This window comes from Xenopus tropicalis, chromosome 6 (assembly GCF_000004195.4).
Source record: "Xenopus tropicalis strain Nigerian chromosome 6, UCB_Xtro_10.0, whole genome shotgun sequence".
NCBI lineage: Eukaryota > Metazoa > Chordata > Amphibia > Anura > Pipidae > Xenopus > Xenopus tropicalis.
Genome location: NC_030682.2, coordinates 39,495,959 through 39,517,163, shown reverse-complemented (window position 1 = coordinate 39,517,163; position 21,205 = coordinate 39,495,959). Strand labels below are relative to the sequence as shown.

General features: G+C 40.6%; 1 protein-coding gene across 1 annotated transcript in view; it reads right to left on the bottom strand.

The window, feature by feature from the left end:
• The window catches only part of dnah11 (dynein axonemal heavy chain 11), a 153,080-nt gene extending 132,768 nt beyond the window's left edge, over window positions 1-20,312 (bottom strand). Inside the window, exons 1-3 of the mRNA XM_031903586.1 lie at window positions 20,214-20,312; window positions 9,849-10,121; window positions 7,995-8,138 (exon numbers count right to left, since the gene is read on the bottom strand). Coding sequence (XP_031759446.1) covers window positions 7,995-8,138; window positions 9,849-10,082 — 378 coding nt within the window. The 5' untranslated portion in view covers window positions 10,083-10,121; window positions 20,214-20,312. The remainder of the gene's footprint in view (window positions 1-7,994; window positions 8,139-9,848; window positions 10,122-20,213) is intronic.
• Between the last annotated feature and the right edge of the window lie 893 nt (window positions 20,313-21,205).

The window sequence follows — 21,205 nt, the reverse complement described above, 5'->3', positions numbered from 1 at the left end:
TAGCAAAGTTTATTTATTTCCACTGTACAAGATACCATATAGGTCAGTGCTGTCCAACTGGCGGCCCGCGACCCCCCTCTGTGTGGCCCCCCACCTGTCTGGCTGCTTTGATGGCTTATCTTTGAGTAAGCATTAAATGCTATCAGTACTGAGATTAACTGGCCCCCTGCATGGTTCTCACCTCAGATTCAGGCTGTAATCCCTCTGTATTGTTTAAAAATGTAATCCCCTGTGTTTTTCACACCTTTAAATCTCTGCATTGTTCACCCCCTGCAGTGTTCACACCTCAGGCTCAGACTGTAATCACTCCCATTGTTCACTTCTTCACACCTCAGACATAGGTACACACAGGAAGGGTAGGCAGAGTATGGTACAAACAGTCAGGGTAGGGCAGGCAGAGTATGGCACACACAGGCAGCATAAGGCAGGCAGAGTATGGCACACACAGGCAGGGTAGGACAGGTAGAGTATGGCACACACAGGCAGCATAGGTCAGGGAGGGTATGGCACACACAGGAAGGGTAGGGCAGGCAGAGTATGGCACACACAGGCAGCATAGGGCAGGCAGAGTATGGCACACACAGGCAGGGTAGGACAGGTAGAGTATGGCACACACAGACAGCATAGGACAGGCAGAGGGCTGCCTGTGTGTGCCATACTCTGCTTGCCCTATGCTGCTTGTGGGAGGTGAACCTGGCAGGGGTTTGTTGTGGGAGTTTGTTAGCAGTTGGAAATAGCCATTAAATGGTCCCTAAGGTGTGTAATTATGTACTGGGGGTTGCTCTACTATCCACACGGGAAGAGGAGGCATATGGAATTTAAGGGTATATCTTAATATGACATAATTCTTTCACATATGAATGATGGTTGATATCCCCACAGTAAGGACCAAGCATTTGGGATTTTGCTGTGCTACCACCATTGTGATAAAATAGGTGTGGTTTGAAGTGGGTGTGGTTTCAAAAAGGGGAGTGGTCAAAACTGGCTTCCATTAGCGGCCCTCCACCATGTATGCTAGAGAAATTCCGGCCCTCGGCACCGTAGAAGTTGGACAGCACTGATATAGGTCATTTACTTTCCTTGTGTCAATAGTCACCAGGGCCGGAACTAGGGGTAGGCAGTAGAGGCAGCTGCCTAGGGCGCAACGATTGAGGGGCGCCAGTTTTGCGTTGCGCCGCTTCAAATCGCACACCGCGCCGCGACCCCCCCGCCCGAACTGCGCATGCGCGTCAGAACACACGGGGGGGGTGTGGGGTGTGTGTGCGAAGTAGCGGTGCAGGGGCGAGGTAGCCGACCGGGTTGCCTAGGGTGCCCGGTCGGCTCGGCCCGCCCCTGATAGTCACACACTTAAGAACAATTTTTGTAACAACCAAACTGGCGCTAAGCACAACAATTATAAGTAATGTATCAGATGACACAAAACTCTGCAGACTAGTCAATTCTATCCAGGTTGTGGCATCCTTGCAGCAGGACCTTGCCCAACTGGCAATCTGGGCGGCTAAGTGGCAGATGAGATTTAATGTGGATAAATGTAAGGACATGCACCTGGGATGTAAAAATATGCAAGCCACTTTTACCCTTAATGGGACTGCACTAGGCAAATCCATAATGGAGAAGGACCTTGGAGTCCTTGTAGATAATAAACTTGGCTGTAGCAAGCAATGCCAGGCAGCAGCTGCAAGGGCAAACAAGGTTTTGAGCTGTATTAAAAGGGGTATAGATTCACGGGAGGAGGGGTTATTCTTCCCCTTTACAGAGCGCTGGTAAGGCCCCATCTAGAATATGCTGTTCAGTTTTGATCTCCAGTGCTCAAACGGGACATTATTGAGTTAGAGAGGGTCCAGAGAAGGGCAACTAAGCTGGTAAAGGGCATGGAAAGTCTCAGTTATGAAGAAAGACTGGCCAAGTTGGGTCTGTTTACAGTGGAGAAGAGGCGCTTAAGAGGTGACATGATAACTACAGTGGTGTGAAAAACTATTTGCCCCCTTCCTGATTTCTTATTCTTTTGCATGTTTGTCACACTTAAATGTTTCTGCTCATCAAAAACCGTTAACTATTAGTCAAAGATAACATAATTGAACACAAAATGCAGTTTTTAAATGAAGGTTTACGTTATTAAGGGAGAAAAAAAACTCCAAATCTACATGGCCCTGTGTGAAAAAGTAAAAAATAACTTAACTGTGGTTTATCAATTTCAATTTTCAATTTCAATATCAATTTCTGTAGTCACCCCCAGGCCTGATTACTGCCACACCTGTTTCAATCAAGAAATCCCTTAAATAGGAGCTACCTGACACAGAGAAGTAGACCAAAAGCACCTCAAAAGCTAGACATCATGCCAAGATCCAAAGAAATTGAGGAACAAATGAGAACAAAAGTAATTGAGATCTATCAGTCTGGTAAAGGTTATAAAGCCATTTCTAAAGCTTTGGGACTCCAGCGAACCACAGTGAGAGCCATTATCCACAAATGGCAAAAACATGGAACAGGCCGGCCGACCAAAATTACCCCAAGAGCGCAGAGACAACTCATCCGAGAGGCCACAAAAGACCCCAGGACAACATCTAAAGAACTGCAGGCCTCCCTTGCCTCAATTAAGGTCAGTGTTCACGACTCCACCATAAGAAAGAGACTGGGCAAAAACGGCCTGCATGGCAGATTTCCAAGGCGCAAACCACTTTTAAGCAAAAAGAACATTATGGCTCGTCTCAATTTTGCTAAAAAACATCTCAATGATTGCCAAGACTTTTGGGAAAATATCTTGTGGACCGACGAGACAAAAGTTGAACTTTTTGGAAGGTGCGTGTCCCGTTACATCTGGTGTAAAAGTAACACAGCATTTCAGAAAAAGAACATCATACCAACAGTAAAATATGGTGGTGGTAGTGTGATGGTCTGGGGTTGTTTTGCTGCTTCAGGACCTGGAAGGTTTGCTGTGATAGATGGAACCATGAATTCTACTGTCTACCAAAAAATCCTGAAGGAGAATGTCCGGCCATCTGTTCGTCAACTCAAGCTGAAGCGATCTTGGGTGCTGCAGCAGGACAATGACCCAAAACACACCGGCAAATCCACCTCTGAATGGCTGAAGAAAAACAAAATGAAGACTTTGGAGTGGCCTAGTCAAAGTCCTGACCTGTATCCTATTGAGATGTTGTTGCATGACCTTAAAAAGGCGGTTCATGCTAGAAAACCCTAAAATAAAGCTGAATTACAACAATTCTGCAAAGATGAGTGGGCCAAAATTCCTCCAGAGCGCTGTAAAAGACTCGTTGCAAGTTATCGCAAACGCTTGATTGCAGTTATTGCTGCTAAGGGTGGCCCAACCAGTTATTAGGTTCAGGGGGCAATTACTTTTTCACACAGGGCCATGTAGGTTTGGATTTTTTTTCTCCCTAAATAATAAAAACCCTCATTTAAAAACTGCATTTTGTGTTTACTTGTGTTATCTTTGACTAATAGTTAAATGTGTTTGATGATCAGAAACATTTTGTGTGACAAACATGCAAAAGAATAAGAAATCAGGAAGGGGGCAAATATTTTTTCACACCACTGTATGTATAAATATATAAGGGGATCATATAATAACCTTTCTAATGTTTTATTTACCAGTAGGTCCTTCCAACGGACACAAGGGCACCCACTGCATTTAGAAGAAGGGAGGTTCCATTTAAATATTCGGAAAGGATTTTTTACTGTGAGAGCTGTGAAGTTGTGGAATTCCCTCCCCGAATCAGTCGTGCTGGCTGATACATTATATAGCTTTAAGAAGGGGTTGCATGGATTCTTAACAAGTGAGGGAATACAGGGTTATAGGAGATAGCTCTTAGTACAAGTTGATCCAGGGACTGGTCCGATTGCCATCTTGGAGTCAGGAAGGAATTTTTTCCCCTCTGCGGCAAATTAGAGAGGCTTCAGATGGGGTTTTTTGCCTTCCTCTGGATCAACTAGAAGTTAGGCAGGTTATATATAGGCATTATGGTTGAATGAGACGGACGTATGTCTTTTTTCTACCCAACTTACTATGTAATGCTGAAGTGTAAGAGGCATGTTTGTACCTTTAATAATTAGCATCATCTAATTTAGATGCACTTGCATCAAAAAAGAGCCTTTGTGATTTTGCATGTAGCTGCCAGATATAAATGCTGCCATGTGTTCTACATTCTAGTCATGACTTTCATTCCTATTCCAGTCTACACTGTATTACTGCTCTGATTCAGCCTTTCTCTTTGTCTTGATTTCTAGTCCCTTTTGCCTGCCTATGCTGGCTGGTTTGTTGTCCCACAAAGTCCCTTGGACTGCACCCAGGTCATCAATGTCACTGAGTTGCGGACAGCAAAAGTTTATCTAAAGCTACACAGCACCCAATATCTGATGTTCCTCATGTAGCAACACTAATCAAAGCAAAAGTATTTGATTATTCAAGAGTTTGGCAAGATTTGCTAACGTCACAGACTTAATGCATAAATCTCTTTGTCACATATTTGGCTTGTTTTGCCTTAGATGTCATGTTAAAACTGATTATATTGTGCAAACCACTGTTATCTGTTTATCAAAACGTAAATTCCACTTATCCCAATGAACTGACTGGCATGTTAGCACGTTACTGAATCATTTTAACTATTTATATGAAATGCATGTTATAGAGTAACATCAACTGTTTACAGGATCGGGATCTATTTACTAAATTTTATAAGCATCTCCTACATGAACTTTTCAGCAGTGGAATGACTAGTTTTTGGACCCCCAAACATATGAAATTTGCATAACTTATGGAAAAATATGTTACTTTTACGTATGGACCAAATCCAGGAATCGGTTCGGTATTCGGCCAGGATTTAGACTTTTTCAGCAGGGTTTTGATTTTTCGCTGCTCACTTTGCCATTTAACCCTTCCAAATCCTAATTAGAGTATGCTATGCCTTACAATGGGATCAGGGGTTCGTCCGAACCCGAAAAACTGGGTTCGGTGCATCCCTAGTTATTTTTGTAGAAACTTGCGTAACTCACAAATCAAACAATAACAGTACAAAGCAGCATGAAGGGCAGGTAGGTGTGCCGGTAAGGTAAATTCCACTGACCCCCAATAGACTGAATGACTTATTAGCCCATAAATCAATGGAACTCTTTATATGAACTGCTTATTACAGAGTAACATCAGCTCATATTGAGATCTATTTATTGAATTATATGAGTCTCCTACATGAACTTTGAGCAGTGGCATGACTAATTGTTGTCCTAGTAGCTGTGGATAAAATAAATACATAGAATAATGTCAACCTTTTGTCCTAGCAAAACCTACCTACTTGCTAGTTGATAGTTTGTGTAGCACACACAAGAAGCGTGACCAAAAATTCAAGTTCTGTGTGCTTGTGTTTATTGGGTGGGCCTTATATAAATAACTTGTACAGGGCCCCAAATTTCTAATGGCAGCCCTGTTTGCCATAGTCAGTGCATTTCCCAGTCTTTTACACCCAACTGCCCATGCAATCAAACCTTTATATAATGCATATGTTTGAGATACTGGGGCTCAAGCTAAAATGTTGCACCTTTGAAGTAATAAATCAGCTGTAAGAAGTAATATTAACAAAACTGGCTAATTGTGTGGTTTAAACACATATGCATTAGAAATAATAAGACCAGACCACTAACCAATAGCATTATGTAGTTATATAAGCCACATCTGTTACATGGAAAAAAAGGTAGTTTATTTTACAATATTTGTAATTCATAAAGAAATAAAAGAGGAAATATACTATGATTCTGTTTTTATAACCTATGCATTTTTCTGAGGGCCATTCATTTAAACAAATATTTGCACTGCTAGTGGAAGCTGTTGTGCAAATTTATATAATAAGAGGGGGTAGGAAGTGGTTTGCTGCTGAAGATAATTGTAAAGCCTTGCTCCAATAATTACATAAACAGTAGTAATGCTGTTGCGTGCAAGTAATCACCAGCAGTTATTTCTACACTCTTGTTTATTGGACTTTCTTAGCAACGAATCATAGTTAAATGCTATTCTCTTGCAACATTTGCTAACTGCTGATAATAAATCAGTTGCACCCATTCAATTGATAGGGAAATATGGGAAACATAAACATGCAGTCACCTTTCACTTTCAATAGGCTTCCTTTGATGCATTTGCATTTTGAAAAAAGGCCAATTTGTGACATATTTGAATGTAAATGCTTATTTATGGTATTGGGTACCCCAAAAACTATTAGAGAATGACTTTTACTATAATTTTAATGGCTATGGTTCACAGGGAAAGTTGTCCACCACTACAGTGGCACCTCTTCACCAGTCACTAACCCTAATACTAGTGAAATGTTAAGCACACAATCTGGTGTGCATGGAGCTGTGACCTTTGCACCAAAATGTTTGCTTTACCATTCCTTGTGTCCAATAGGGCACTTTACATTTATGGCCCTAACCTCAGCCATAAACCTTGTTGTGAGCTAAGGAAGGCCCAAGCAATGTTGATCTGTAAAGGAGGGCCTGAACTCCAAAATTCTACAGATCTCTGCTTTAGACCCTAAGATGCTGGGACTGCAGTGTTACAAAGAACTGGGGAGAGGGCATAAAAAAAATAATTTTGAGTTGAATAAAGAAAGTTTAAGAAAGTTTTAAATATTCTTTAAATTAGCAATAACACTACATCAGCTTGATACACAATAAGTAAATGAGATTACGTAAAGGTATGGGATCTATTATCCTGAAAGCTGTTATCCAGAAAGCACCTAATTACAGGAAGGCCATGTCCCACAAAGTCCATTTTAAAAAAATAATTAACATTTTTAAAAATGATTTCCTTTTCTCTATATTAATAAAACAGTACCTTGTATTTGATAACAACTAAGATCTAATGAATCGCAGGCAAACCAATACTATTGGGGTTGTATAATGCTCAAATAATGTTTTAGTTATCAAAGTATAGAGATTAAAAATTACAGCATGACCCCTAAACCAGAAAACCAAGCATTCTGGATAATAGGTCCCAAACCTGTACTTATGTAGCAAGGAAAAAAGTGCAAATTAAAATAGTCATGCTTCCAGATACCCTGCAGTACCATACTGAGTTTGTGACACTGTTACTATTGACAATGAAGCATTGTTTCAGCTAATGTGCATTTCACGAGTTAGTCTGTATGGCTTTTACAGCCAAGAAAGTAAAATCTGGTTTAATCCTGTATAATTTATTGTGATTAATCCTGGATTTCAGATATTGTCCTTTTTGGACACATACATACACTGAAACAAGTAACATTTCATAGTCTGGGGTGATTTCTTATGGCGCTAGGCAAACCCTATATGGAAATTTGGGACCCTAGAACATAATCTTGCTCTAACCCAGCCTAAACATATTGCTCATGTAGCCTGTGGCGTAGTGAACTCTACAGAGTACAAAGCACGACAAAACCTGTAGCTTTCCCTGACATTTAGGGCTGTATTTATTAACACTGGAGACAAACATCACTGGTGATGTTGCCAATAGCAACCAATCAAATCTTTGCTTTTGTGTTCTTACTTATAGGTGACCATTCAAATCTAAATGCCATGGGCAACCTCACCACGGATGTTTGTCTCCAATGTTAATAACACTTGTCAGATCATGGATCTTTCAGTCCTTCAGTCTGGCTTCTTTTTCAGCTTGAGAGAAACAAATCCGCTCCTGTATGGTGATCCATTGATCTGCACGGTATCTGCTCACTTGCAGGCACACGCAGCGGATCAGAGGTCAGCCTAAAAATGTGAAAGCAGGCATTTTCACTCCGATCTGCTCCATTATGTGTGCCTGCAAGTGAGAGGATGCTGTGCAGATCAATAGAGCACCATACAGGAGTGGATCTGCTTCTCTCAGGCTGAAAAAAAACGCAAGGCTGAGAGCAGCAGGACCAACGCTCCGTGGGGCCTTACCCTTAGGCAGTAATGTCCCAGGGCAATTTCAGAAACAATACAGTAATTATGAAAGCTGCTTGTGTACTGGATCCTACCTCTTCTACTAGTGCAGAAGTCTGGTTGATGGATGCACAGGCCAATTCCCCAAACATAAGATCTGTCTTGTAATTTTCCATTCCAATGTTTGCTGGTTTCTTTTTCCGAATATAAACTGTTTTACTTTTAGTGTTCATGGTGATCTGCAAAGAATATACAATATGCTTGGTAAACTGGTAGAACACTGCAAAAATGATAACATACATTTGCAATAGCAAGAGGTTATCCACTTCAAAGGATACATTTGTAATGAATAGGATAAAATAAATGTCAGGTTGCTCACAAATATGTGGTCTTTAAAAGAGAAGAAAAGGTACAAACCCTGGGGGTGCCAAACATTAGTAATAGTAATAACTTTCCTGATACTACAGGCCGGTGCTCCTTTTAGCAGAAAACTACACTGGCTAGGTAGTCAGTGATCATCTTCTCCCAGTCTTCTTTCTTCGCAATCCCGGGGCCTAAGCATGCACAGTAGAGAAAAAAAAAGCCAGCTTTTTTGTTAAACTTTGGCTTTTCACTCCACTACACATGTGCAAGTGGCACAAAGACAGAAGCAAAAAAGAGGATCACTTACCTTCAGGTACCCCGACAGTGCAGTTTTCTGCTTACAGGGACACCAGTCCCAGTCCGGGGTATCACATAAGTATTTACAATCACTGGAGTGATTAAGTGTATATGATAGAGGCATTCCAGAAGAATATAAGGTGTGATAATTTTGGAAATAAGCTTTGAAAGACAATTTTTTGTAGGTACCTGGGGCCCTGGTCTGAGGGAAAATGTGATTGACCTTGGGGTTGTCAAACCTAAGCCCCTCCAACTGATGGTGAACTACAACTCTGTAAACAGATTATATGCTGATTGGAGATTCATGAAGTGTACAGTAAAAAAAACACTATATTACCAAAAGTATTCAGAAACCTGTCTCACCAACAACTCATTCTAAATCCAAGGATAGTTAAATGAAAGTGGTCATTTGTTTGCTGCTATAACAGCCTCTAATTTGGAACCTTGTTGTTGGTGTTTACTCCAATTCAGCCACAAATGCACAGCTAAGCAATTCTATTGAGTGATAAGCCCAGGTTTGCAGTCAGCATGCCAATCATCCCACAGTGCTGTATTAGGACCATTAGGACAATAAGCATAATTGTGCACTGTAACATTAAGGTTGGTTTTACTAGAACAGGGGCCAAGACCAAACCATGAAAAACAGCCTCAGACAAAACTAAGCATAAAAATATAAGTATACGAAAATCATTCTAAAATGATAATGGGATTTAAACCCATATTACATGTAAGTTCCTTGTGAAAGATAACAAGATATATATTTTTTAATTTTTTTTAATATAGGTGTATAAGCAGCCATCTCAGTGCATTGTGCCTGATTCTAAATTTTCAGAAGAAGCCAGTGCTACACATAAGAACTGTTTTCAGATAACCTATTGTTTCCCTTACTCCCATGTAACTGGAGGTGTCTCAAGTCAGACTTGGATTTCTTACTACTGAGTGCTATTCTAGTATCTTCTGGGAGTTGTTATCTTGCTACCTTCCCATTGTTCTGCTGATCGGCTGCTGGAAAGGGGTGATATCACTCCAACTTGCAGCTCAGCAGTAAAGTGTGACTGAAGTTTATCAGAGCACAGGTCACCCAATGCTGTGGGTATAAGAAATGCTCAACCAGCCCTTTAATCCTGAACTCAGATATAATCTAGATTTAAAAGAACAGGCTGATAAATACTTCAGATAAACCAAGTAGATTTATTATAGGGCAGGAGAGAAATATCAGGTCTAACAGTCCTTCCAATACCATTATGCTCTACTTAATGCAGCCATGACAAAAACAGCAATTTTGTTACCTCTTTGGATGCAGTTAGAATTCCATTTGGTCCAATAGAAAATACCAACGTGACATGGTCTCCTAGTTCAAAGAAGTCCCTTATTATCTTTTCATTTGTCTCATCTTCCACAAACTTTATCCATTTGTCAGTCTTTATCTTCATCATTTGCTGGATCCGGTCCCCCATAAACTGCACCCTTACATCTTCCCAAAATGGAGGCACAGGGGCCTCTTCATCTTCTAGCTCCATCATTATGCTTTCCTGCAGAGCAGAGTCTTACTTGGATATTACCTGATCAGAGAAACACAGACACTGTAATATGAAGGATAAACTGAAGGTACAACCTAATATGAACAAGGCCCCTAACACCAATTCTTTCAATAGTTGATGTGTTTTACTTCTCCTTTACTTCTTTACTCTTGCTAAGATCAATGTTAAACCTTAAAAAACATATGTATTATATACTTTATAGTCATAATTACTAGGCTTCATCTTTGACAGAACCATAAAAGTTAGTCACTGCAATATGAAAATGAATGACACTCTAATAATTGAATAAAATCTAAGCTATTCATGCTTCATGACATCTTTCCTTAATTATATATTATCCAGGGACTCAAAAATCATTATTCATTAAGTTCCTACAAATGCACCTTTCACTTTTAGACTCTCAGTAGTTCCTTCAGAAGTTTCTCTGTGATCTTCACATATAACAAGTCTTTCCCACTACAGTCAGTATTAGCCCATTAAATAGCCCATTAGCTATTTAGTTAAGTTAGTTAAGGTTTAACATAATCCATGACTGGTAAATAGAAGTTGATGGAGTATTTAAGATACTTTCTTGTAAAGAGCTATATTTTGTTGTCATGCAGAGTAGGGACAACTTTACAGTTATGAGTTACGGTCGCTGGTTTCTTTACTTCTTTTTCTTCCTGTATGGCAACATGTATGCAGTTGTTATCCTTTTGACTGAGCAGCCAAACAGATAAAAGTGGAATTATATTCCCTCAGGGGACTGACGAGCAGCACAGACATGGCTTTCATTCTGTCAGGATACGCATCAATGGTCACCATAAGGATAAAAATATGTGCCTGATCTCCACCCTCTGAATCAAACAAGTGAGCAGGGGTTGGTTGGTTGTTATAATACATTGTCTAGCTCCATAAACATTAGCGTTTTTAATAAACAGCAAAGAAAAGGTAAGAACTTGGTGCACCTTAACTCTAATGAGCTGTATTCTCAATACAACCTTCTAATAAACAGGCTTAAAACTGCTCTCCCGGCTTTTTGGATACAGTAACCAAATCCCTTCTCTCTAGGACCAATTTGTATTCTCCTAAAACTTAAACCCTATCCAAAACCCTATACATTGGCTTATTAACAGACTGAGCAGACCCTGTGGCTCGTGAATGGCCTAGAATGTAAAAATCCTAGCAGAGAACCAGACCAATAGGCCTGTATATTATCTACTCATTATCTATACTCAACATATTACAGCCTGATCATCTTCCTGGACTACTCCTCATGGGTGTGGTTAATAAAAAAACTTTTTGCTTTTGGGACCTTCAGACAGTAAGGATGACCATATGCTGCCTGAACTTGTACGGTATCTGACTAATTGGCCCATAGAATGAACGGAACAATATAATATGAGGGGCCATACATCGTATGGCCTGTCCCTTCTGTTTGGGCCAACGAGCCAAATGACTGGAACAGAAAGAAGTGAAGTGGAGCTGCAACTCCTCTTCACTTACTTATTTGCTGATATATGATATGTGGCATTAGCATATTAGGTTTACAAACAGAGACAACCCACAAACTGACCCATAGATATTAGTTACCAGCTTAACTCACAAAAGCCCACATATGTGCCCTAATTAGTAGCACTACTGCCCTAAACATAACACAAAGGCTCTCATTTACTTACAAAGGATAAATGTCACACTACTGCAGTAGTTACTCAGCAACAAACAAGCAATTATCTTTGATTTGTTAAACAGGTTCAAGAGTATTGAAAATGCTCATCAACTTGTATACTATGGTCATTGCACTGGTGCATATTTAAATTTATGTAGGAGAAAGCTATATGAAGAGGAAGAAAAAGCAGGGCTCCAGTCCCCTAGATCAGTGCTGCCCAACTTCTGTTTTATCGAGGGCCAGAATTTTTCTGGCCTACATGGTGGAGGGCTGATAATGAAAGCCAGTTTTGACCACTCCCCTTTTTTAAACTGCACCCACTTCAAACTACACCCATGTTATCACAAGAGCTTTTAAGACCATGCCCACATTAATGGCGGTAGCACAGCAAAAACCCAAATGGCTGGTGCTCACTGTAGAGATATCACCCATCATACGTGAAAGAATTATATTATGTCATATTAAGACATACCCTTAAATCCATATGCCTCCTCCTCCCCTGTGGATAGCACAGCAACCATTATATGGTCCTTAGCGACCATATAATGACTATTTCCAAATGCTAACAAACTTCCAGAACAAAGCCCTGCCAGGTTCACCTCCCACAGGCAGCATAGGGCAGGCAGAATATGGCACACACAGGCAGCATAGAGCAGGCAGAGTATGGCACACATACACTGACTTCCCTATGCTGCCTGTGTGTGTCATACTCTGCCTGCCCTACACTGCCTGTGTATGCAATACTCTCCCTCCCCTACCATGCCTGTGTGCCATGCAATGCCTGCCCTATGTTCCATGGGTGTGCCATACTCTGCCTGACCTATGCTGCCTGTATATGCCATACTCTGTCTGCTCTATGCTACCTGTGTGTGCCATACTCTGCCTGTCCTATGCTGCCTTTGTGTATGGCACACACAGGCAGCATACAGTGACACAATGCTGGAACTGCTCTTACAGTTTGTCTGAGGTGTGAACAGGTGAACAACCTGCATGCGGCCCGCGGGCCGCCAGTTGGACAGCCCTAGATAATCAAATGACCCTGAAATTGTGCCACCTAGGGACTATCATATGAATAAACTACTAATGGACATTTATATTAAAAAAAAAAAAAAAGACTAGAATATCAGTAAATTCGCCCATGTATGTGTTAAATTAAAACCTAACATTTACTGAATTACAGTATTTAATTGTTAGACATTTGATACCTGCTACACTACAACTCAGTAGGGCTTGCCTGAGGTTGAACAGACAACTCATACTAAAATCAGTTCTGTACATCCCTCATACTAAGGTAGGTTTCACAGAAACCCACATCATCCCCAAATGACTCCCCTTCTGTGACTGATGTTTTTTCTTGCATACACATGGATACCTCTGCTGTCTGACCAGCTCCACTGGGTACTAACATACAGTACAAAAAACATTCTTGAAAAAACATTATCAGTGTTCCTTTGGTTCTCAATTACACATAATTCTCAGACAATTACATACTAATTGCACAGCTCTTTGTGGAGTATTTAATTCACTTGCTTGGCTTTCTTCTTGATATACAATTGTATTACATGCAAAAGGAACTTTATGACCTTTTCTAGCTCTACCATGTACTTTTTTCCATTTAATTGCATATTTCAGCTTATACCAGTACTCTCATTTGCAGATTTGAACTGACCTATTATTCCCAAATTTCTACTTGGGAATAATGGAAATGGCACAACACACTATTTTATCCCATCCCCATTGAGTTATCAAATACAGGTATGGGATCTCTTATATGGAAGCCTTAAATTCAGAAATCTCAGAATTATGTAAGGTCAAATTCCCCCCAGTGATTACAATTGCTACCCTGGGTTGGTATTTCTGTCTGCTTGACAGTTCTGAAGTATCTCTGTTGGAGCATTAAACTGCCATCTTCTTCCGGTTCTCTGATGTTCTTTTTGGCTCAGGTGCAGATGTGCAGTAAAAGAGTAAAAAAAGTCAAAATCCAACATTTTGCTTCGGATTCACAGTAGAAAACTGGCTACAGGATCAGGTACAGAGGGTGGTTTAATGGTACATTCTCTGCTTGGACAAAGGTTCTCAGTGGGGTCCCTCAGGGTTCTGTACTGGGTCCACTTTTGTTTAACTTGTTCCTAAATGAGTTAGGGGAGGGTATTATAAGCAATGTATCAGTGTTTGCAGATGATTTGCAGGACCTTGACCAATCTGGGCGGCTAAGTAGCAGATGAGATTTAATGTGGATAAATGTAAGGTCATGCACCTGGGATGTAAAAATATGCAAGTCACTTATACCCTTAATGGGACTGCACTAGGCAAATCCATAATGAAGAAGGACCTTGAAGTCCTTGTAGATAATAAACTTGGCTGTAGCAAGCAATGCCAGGCAGCAGCTGCAAGGGCAAACAAGGTTTTGAGCTGTATAAAAAGGAGCATAGATTCACAGGAGGAGGGGTTATTCTTCCCCTTTACAGGGCGCTGGTAAGGCCCCATCTAGAATATGCTGTTCAGTTATGGTCTTCAGTGCTTAAACGGGACATTATTGAATTAGAGAGGGTCCAGAGAAGGGCAACTAAGCTGGTAAAGGGTATGGAAAGTCTCAGTTATGAAGAAAGACTGGCCAAGTTGGGTCTGTTTACACTGGAGAAGAGGTGCTTAAGAGGTGACATGATAACTATGTATAAATATATAAGGGGATCATATAATAACCTTTCTAATGTTTTATTTACCAGTAGGTCCTTCCAACGGACATGAGGGCACCCACTCCGTTTAGATGAAGAGAGGTTTCGTTTATATATTCAAAAAGGATTTTTTACTGTGAGAGCTGTGAAGTTGTGGCATTCCCTCCCTGAATCAGTTGTACTGGCTGATACATTATATAGCTTTAAGAAGGGGTTGGATGGCTTCTTAGCAAGTGAGGGAATACAGGGTTATGGGAGATAGCTCTTAGTACAAGTGAGGGAATACAGGGTTATGGGAGATAGCTCTCAGTACAAGTGAGGGAATACAGGGGTAGGGGAGATAGCTCTCAGTACAAGTGAGGGAATACAGGGTTATGGGAGATAGCTCTCAGTACAAGTGAGGGAATACAGGGGTAGGGGAGATAGCTCTCAGTACAAGTGAGGGAATACAGGGTTATGGGAGATAGCTCTCAGTACAAGTGAGGGAATACAGGGGTATGGGAGATAGCTCTTAGTACAAGTTGATCCAGGGACTGGTCCGATTGCCATCTTAGAGTCAGGAAGGAATTTTTGCCCCTCTGCGGCAAATTAGAGAGGCTTCAGATTGGGTTTTTTGCTTTCCTCTGGATCAACTATAAGTTAGGCAGGTTATATATAGACATTATGGTTGAACGTGATGGACGTACGTCTTTTTTCAACCTAACTTACTATGTTACACACAAGGACCATAAAACAGAAAAAGATCCAAAAGACAAAAAAGATGGGAGGTGTGGCGCTCCCTCAGTCCCACCGCATAGTGCAGTTTTCAGCTGACAGGAGCACTGGGGTACCAGATAAGTAATTATAATCACTGGTGGTTACCTAAAATTCCTCCCCCCCCCCCAGTGATTCTCCCGTTCTTTAATATTTAAAGAAATAATTTAAGTTTTAAATGACTTCCTTTAACTCTGTAATAATAATACAGTACTTTGTTCTTAATTGTAACTAAGCTGCATGAATCCATTTTGGCGGAAAAACAATTCTAATTGGATTTGTTTACTGTTTTTCTTAGTATGCTTATAGGAAAAAACTTTCCCACAAAACACCAAGTCCTAAGCCGAATAATAGATTCCTGTACCTGTTGCAGAACTACAAAGTGCACTCCATATGTTCACCTTATTCGCCATTTGCTAACACACAAAAATATTCATCAATACAAGTACTGGTTCTACAATCCTAAAATCCCTCCAATATATGGCAATGCCATTCTTCACAGTCTGAGAAATGTTAAACAAAATAATTCTTTACTTTGCTTTTGTTTTTTCACTGTTACATTACCCCAATGCCTTATACCAGCTGATAACAATCCTAGTCCTAGTCGTTTATTTTACTATCTCAATGTTTTATCAGTTTTAAGGCATACTGCCATACCCCATTATTTGGAAAATCACAGGTCCCAGCCATTTCGAATAATAGATCCTACATGTACTTTCTATATTTCAGGCAATGTTTTTTTTACCTTTTTGCTTCAAGATCCCTCGCTGCCGTCTTGCCCCAGGCTCTTCTCTCCTGCTCTCCTGCTGATTGTGTAATGTCCCCAGATAGTACGGCTTGGTTATCTGAGGCGTGCATGGAGTTACTGGGCAGTGGGATGCTGCAGCGTCCGGTTGCCCTGGGGACGGAGGGCTCAGGCACTGCTTGACTCATCCTGCTGTAAACATGGCCACGCCCCCCGCCTGACCTAGAGCGGCCCGCTCTAACCTGAGAGCCATTCATCTCCCCTAGGGAAATACTGACGGGCGTGGGGAAATGGCTTGTCTGTCTTTGTACTGCTTGCAGTGCAGCGGAGTGTGTGCGAACTGTGGCATGTGTAGACAGGGCAGGTGTGTTAGCGTTTGTCACAAAAATAAATATTTACTCAGAATAGTATTACATACGCTGGAAGTCTTGTCATTAACAACAACTTGGAACCTGCTCACCTCACACTTATCCTGTATTACAGTAATGCAGCCACCAAGGGGAACTCATCTATGTGCTGCAAGCCATGTTTATTGTTATATTTACTTGTATATGCCCAAATTATATCATTTGTTTAACCCTTTCACTGCCAGCCGTTTTGAACAAAGCGGAACTTCCACTGCCAGACAGTTTTTGAACATTTTGCACTGTTTCACTTTAGGGGCCTTTCCTTGGGGGAACTTTTAGTTTACCCAGGAAAACAATATATTGTTTTTTTCAGGACAACCTAAGCTTTTAAAATATGGTAGAATTTTTGTGTAATTCCAATTTTGTAACAAGATATAGGCTTCTAAATAATGAAAAAAAATTATATTTTCCATAATATAAACACACATACCAGAAACAAAAATTATTTTATGCATGAAAATACACCTGATTTGGAAAGTCCCATGTCTCCTGAACGTGCCAATACCAAATATATATAGTTTTATGGAGATTTCTCACTTGTATAGGTCAAAAACTCCCAGCAGTACACCACCAAATTTCCAAAGCACTGCTCCAGAAAGCTGCATACTTTAGATTTTAAGGCCAAAAATTCCACTAACAGAAAGTTTATCCCAGAAAATTTTACATTTTTAAAAAGAAGAGATTCTGGGGAATCCAGAATAGGCACAACTGTCTGTCTATTCCAAACTATCAAGTCGCAATGCTTTCCTAAAGTTATTGGTTTTTATCAAAATTTGTGAATTTTTTTTAAAATCGCTTCAAAGCTTCCAGTCTATAGTATCTTAACTCCTAAAGGTCATAAAGTAACCAAATAAAACACCCTAAATATGAATGCCAGGGGTCCACTGAACAGTTTGATGCCCAATATGTATAGGTTTACCTAAGTATGTGGCATGTAGGGGCCCCAATGTGAACATACCCCCATATGTACTGTCATTTCTGTCATTTCAGCTTCTGCAAAATCAACATTTACATCATTACATGTGGGATAATGCTAGTAAAAAGTACATTCACCCCAGAAAGCCATATATTTTTGGAAAGTACACATTCCCCCAAATCTAAAATGGGTACCCATGTCTTTCTACTCCACAGTACCAAGCTGCAAAGCTTTCCTAAAGTTGGCAATTTTGATAACATTTCCAAAAATCCACTCAAAGGTTCCAGTTTCCAGCATCTTATCTCCCACATAGCATTAGGTACCAAGATAAAACACCCTAAATATGAACTCCAGGGGCCCACTTAACAGTTTGATGCCCAATATGTATAGGTTTACCTAAGTATGTGGCATGTAGGGGCCCCAATGAGAACATACCCCCATATGATCTATCATTTCAGCTTCTGCAAAATCAATAAATTTACATCATTATATGTGGGATAATGCTAGTAAAAAGTACATTCACCCCAGAAAGTCATATATTTTTGGAAAGTACACATTCCCCTGAATCTAAAATGGGTACCCATGTCTTTCTACTCCACAGTACCAAGCCATAAAGCTTTCCTAAGTTTGACGATTTTTATGGCATTTCCAAAAATCACCTCAAAACTTCCACTATGCAGCATCTTATTTTCTACAGGTCATTAGGTACCAAGACAAAACACCCTAAATATGAACCCCAGAGGTCTACTGAACAGTTTGATGCCCAATATGTATAGGTTTACCTAAGTATGTGGCATGTAGGGGCCCCAATGTGAACATATACCCATATGTACTGTCATTTCTGTCATTTCAGCTTCTGCAAAATCAACATTTACATCATTACATGTGGGATAAAGCTAGTAAAAAGTACATTCACCCCAGAAAGTCATATATTTTTGGAAAGTACAAATTCCCCCGAATCTAAAATGGGTACCCATGTCTTTCTACTCCACAGTACCAAGCCATAAAGCTTTCCTAAGTTTGACGATTTTTATGGCATTTCCAAAAATCACCTCAAAACTTCCACTATGCAGCATCTTATTTTCTACAGGTCATTAGGTACCAAGACAAAACACCCTAAATATAAACCCCAGAGGTCTACTGAACAGTTTGATGCCCACTGTACATAGGTTTATCAAAGCACATGGCACTTAGAGACCCCCAAATATACCTTGTGCACACTAATTTCATGGCTTATCTTTACGTAATTCATAAACACATGGCAGTTTTATGAGGGGTAGAAGCTGCAGAAATGTAGGGTGACCCCTAAAATCCCTATATTTTTGGAAAGTACACATTCTGACAAATCCAACAAGGGTAAAGAGTCCGTTCTACAGCAAAGTACCAATCTGCAAAGCTTTCCTAAAGTTAGTAGTTTTTATGACATTTGAGAAAATCGCATAAAAATGTTGCAGTTTGCCGCATTTATCTCACACAATTTCTTGCGTACAAAGGCAGCTCACCCCAAATAGGAACACCAGAGGCCTACTGAACAGATTGATGCCCAATATGCATAGATATACCAAAGTCTGCGGTATGTACTGACCCCAAAATGAAAATAGCGCATAAGGATTTCTCGCCTGCCAGCTCAGCTTTTGCACACAGAGCCCCCTGACAGCCTATTATATGCAGTAAGACCACCAAACTACATAGGGACCCCCCAGAAAACCATATATTTTTGGAAATTACACATTCTGACAAATCCAACAAGGGTAAAGAGTCCTTTCTACACCAAAGTACCCATCTGCAAAGCTTTCCTAAAGTTAGTGGTTTTTATGACTATTGAGAAAATCGCATAAAAATGTTGCAGTTTGCCGCATTTATCTCACACAATTTCTTGCGTACAAAGGCAGCTCACCCCAAATAGGAACACCAGAGGCCTACTGAACAGATTGATGCCCAATATGCATAGATATACCAAAGTCTGCGGTATGTACTGACCCCAAAATGAAAATAGCGCATAAGGATTTCTCGCCTGCCAGCTCAGCTTTTGCACACAGAGCCCCCTGACAGCCTATTATATGCAGTAAGACCACCAAACTACACAGGGACCCCCAGAAAACCATATATTTTTGGAAATTACACATTCTGACAAATCCAACAAGGGTAAAGAGTCATTTCTACACCAAAGTACCCATCTGCAAAGCTTTCCTAAAGTTAGTGGTTTTTATGACTATTGAGAAAATCGCATAAAAATGTTGCAGTTTGCCGCATTTATCTCACACAATTTCTTGCGTACAAAGGCAGCTCACCCAAAATAGGAACACCAGAGGCCTACTGAACAGATTGATGCCCAATATGCATAGATATACCAAAGTTTGCGGTATGTACTGACCCCAAAATGAAAATAGCGCATAAGGATTTCTCGCCTGCCAGCTCAGCTTTTGCACACAGAGCCCCCTGACAGCCTATTGTATGCAGTAAGACCCCCAAACTACACAGGGACCCCCAGAAAACCATATATTTTTGGAAAGTACACATTCTGATGAATTCAAAATAGGTAAAGTTATTTTTGTACACCAAAGTTACACCTGGCAAAGCTACGCTAAAACAGATCAGGAATACTAATATAGGGATAAAAATGTGCAAATCAATGAAACAACAAAATAAGTCACACAATAGCATAATTAGTGGTCAGAATATCTGATCCAATAGTCACGCTGTCAAAATAAACAGTTTTTGGGGGAAATAAAAAAAAAAAAAAATTTAAAAAAAGTTTTTGTGAGTTTGTGTATACATGTGCACATGTAAAAGTTGTGTGACAGTGTGTATATGAGTGTATGAGTGTATATAAGTATATATAAGTGTGCAAAGTGGGGAAAAAAAACAAACAACCTGTGCTAAATTGTGTTGTATGTGTGTATAAATGTATATAAATGTATGTAAGTGTGTGTAAAAGTGTGTATAAACAAAAATAAAGTCACACTTACCTGTCCTGAAGATCAGATCGGTTCCCTGCTCCTCCATGCTCCACTCGTCGGAAGGAAGTAGGTGGGAGGCGGCTCAGGGGGGAAGCAGGAAGCTGTACAAGCAGCAGATGCGATGCGATCGCATCTGCTGCTTGTAGGATGGTCCTGCGATAATCGCATCGCAGGACCATCCCCCCCAACCCCCTCGGCTCGTTGCCGAAGGGGTTTGGGGCACATCTGTCTCTCTGCACCGGCGGCTTTTGCCGCCGATGCAGAGAGAATGTCACAGGGAAAGAAAACGTAGGTACTACGGTGTCGGCAGGAAACTGCCTTTTTTAAAACACCGTAGTACCTACGTGCTTGGCAGGGAAAGGGTTAAGTGACACTCTCCAGTGGTTCCGCCATTTCTTTTTACAGTTGCTTATTTGCACTAGGGCACTTACCCATAGTAACTATGGATGCTTCATTTTCTACCTTGCAGTAGACTAGCCAAAGCTGAATTGCTGTCCTTGGCAACTGTTGTTAAATGACCCCTGTGTTAAATGAGCCCCATAATTCTAAGACAGCTATAACTTTAATAAGAGGAAGAGGCTGCTGGGAACTCTGAAGGATCATATGGCAACTGTTGCATAAATCTTATTTTCCCCACTGCAGCAGGAAGATGATAAAGCCTATAGCATGCATGGGGGGAAAAATACTGAAAAAATTGCCCCCAGCCAAGTACTGTGTCAACCTGCATCATGTTAATACTGGCAGTTCAAATGGCCATGCTGTGGCACACACTGAGCAAGTATTCCAGAGCCCAGGCCCCAAAGCATTGCAGGTTGTTATTAGCATGCACCGAAACAATTTGACTCTGTGTCCACCCACCTCTCACACCTGACATTTACCATGGCACAGTATAGGAATTCCTGAAGAATATAAGCAGCATGTGTATCAGTATACAGTATAGTAAAGAACAGTATATTAGCCAAAGGCATGTAGGAGCATATGGTAACATTTCACCATATCCC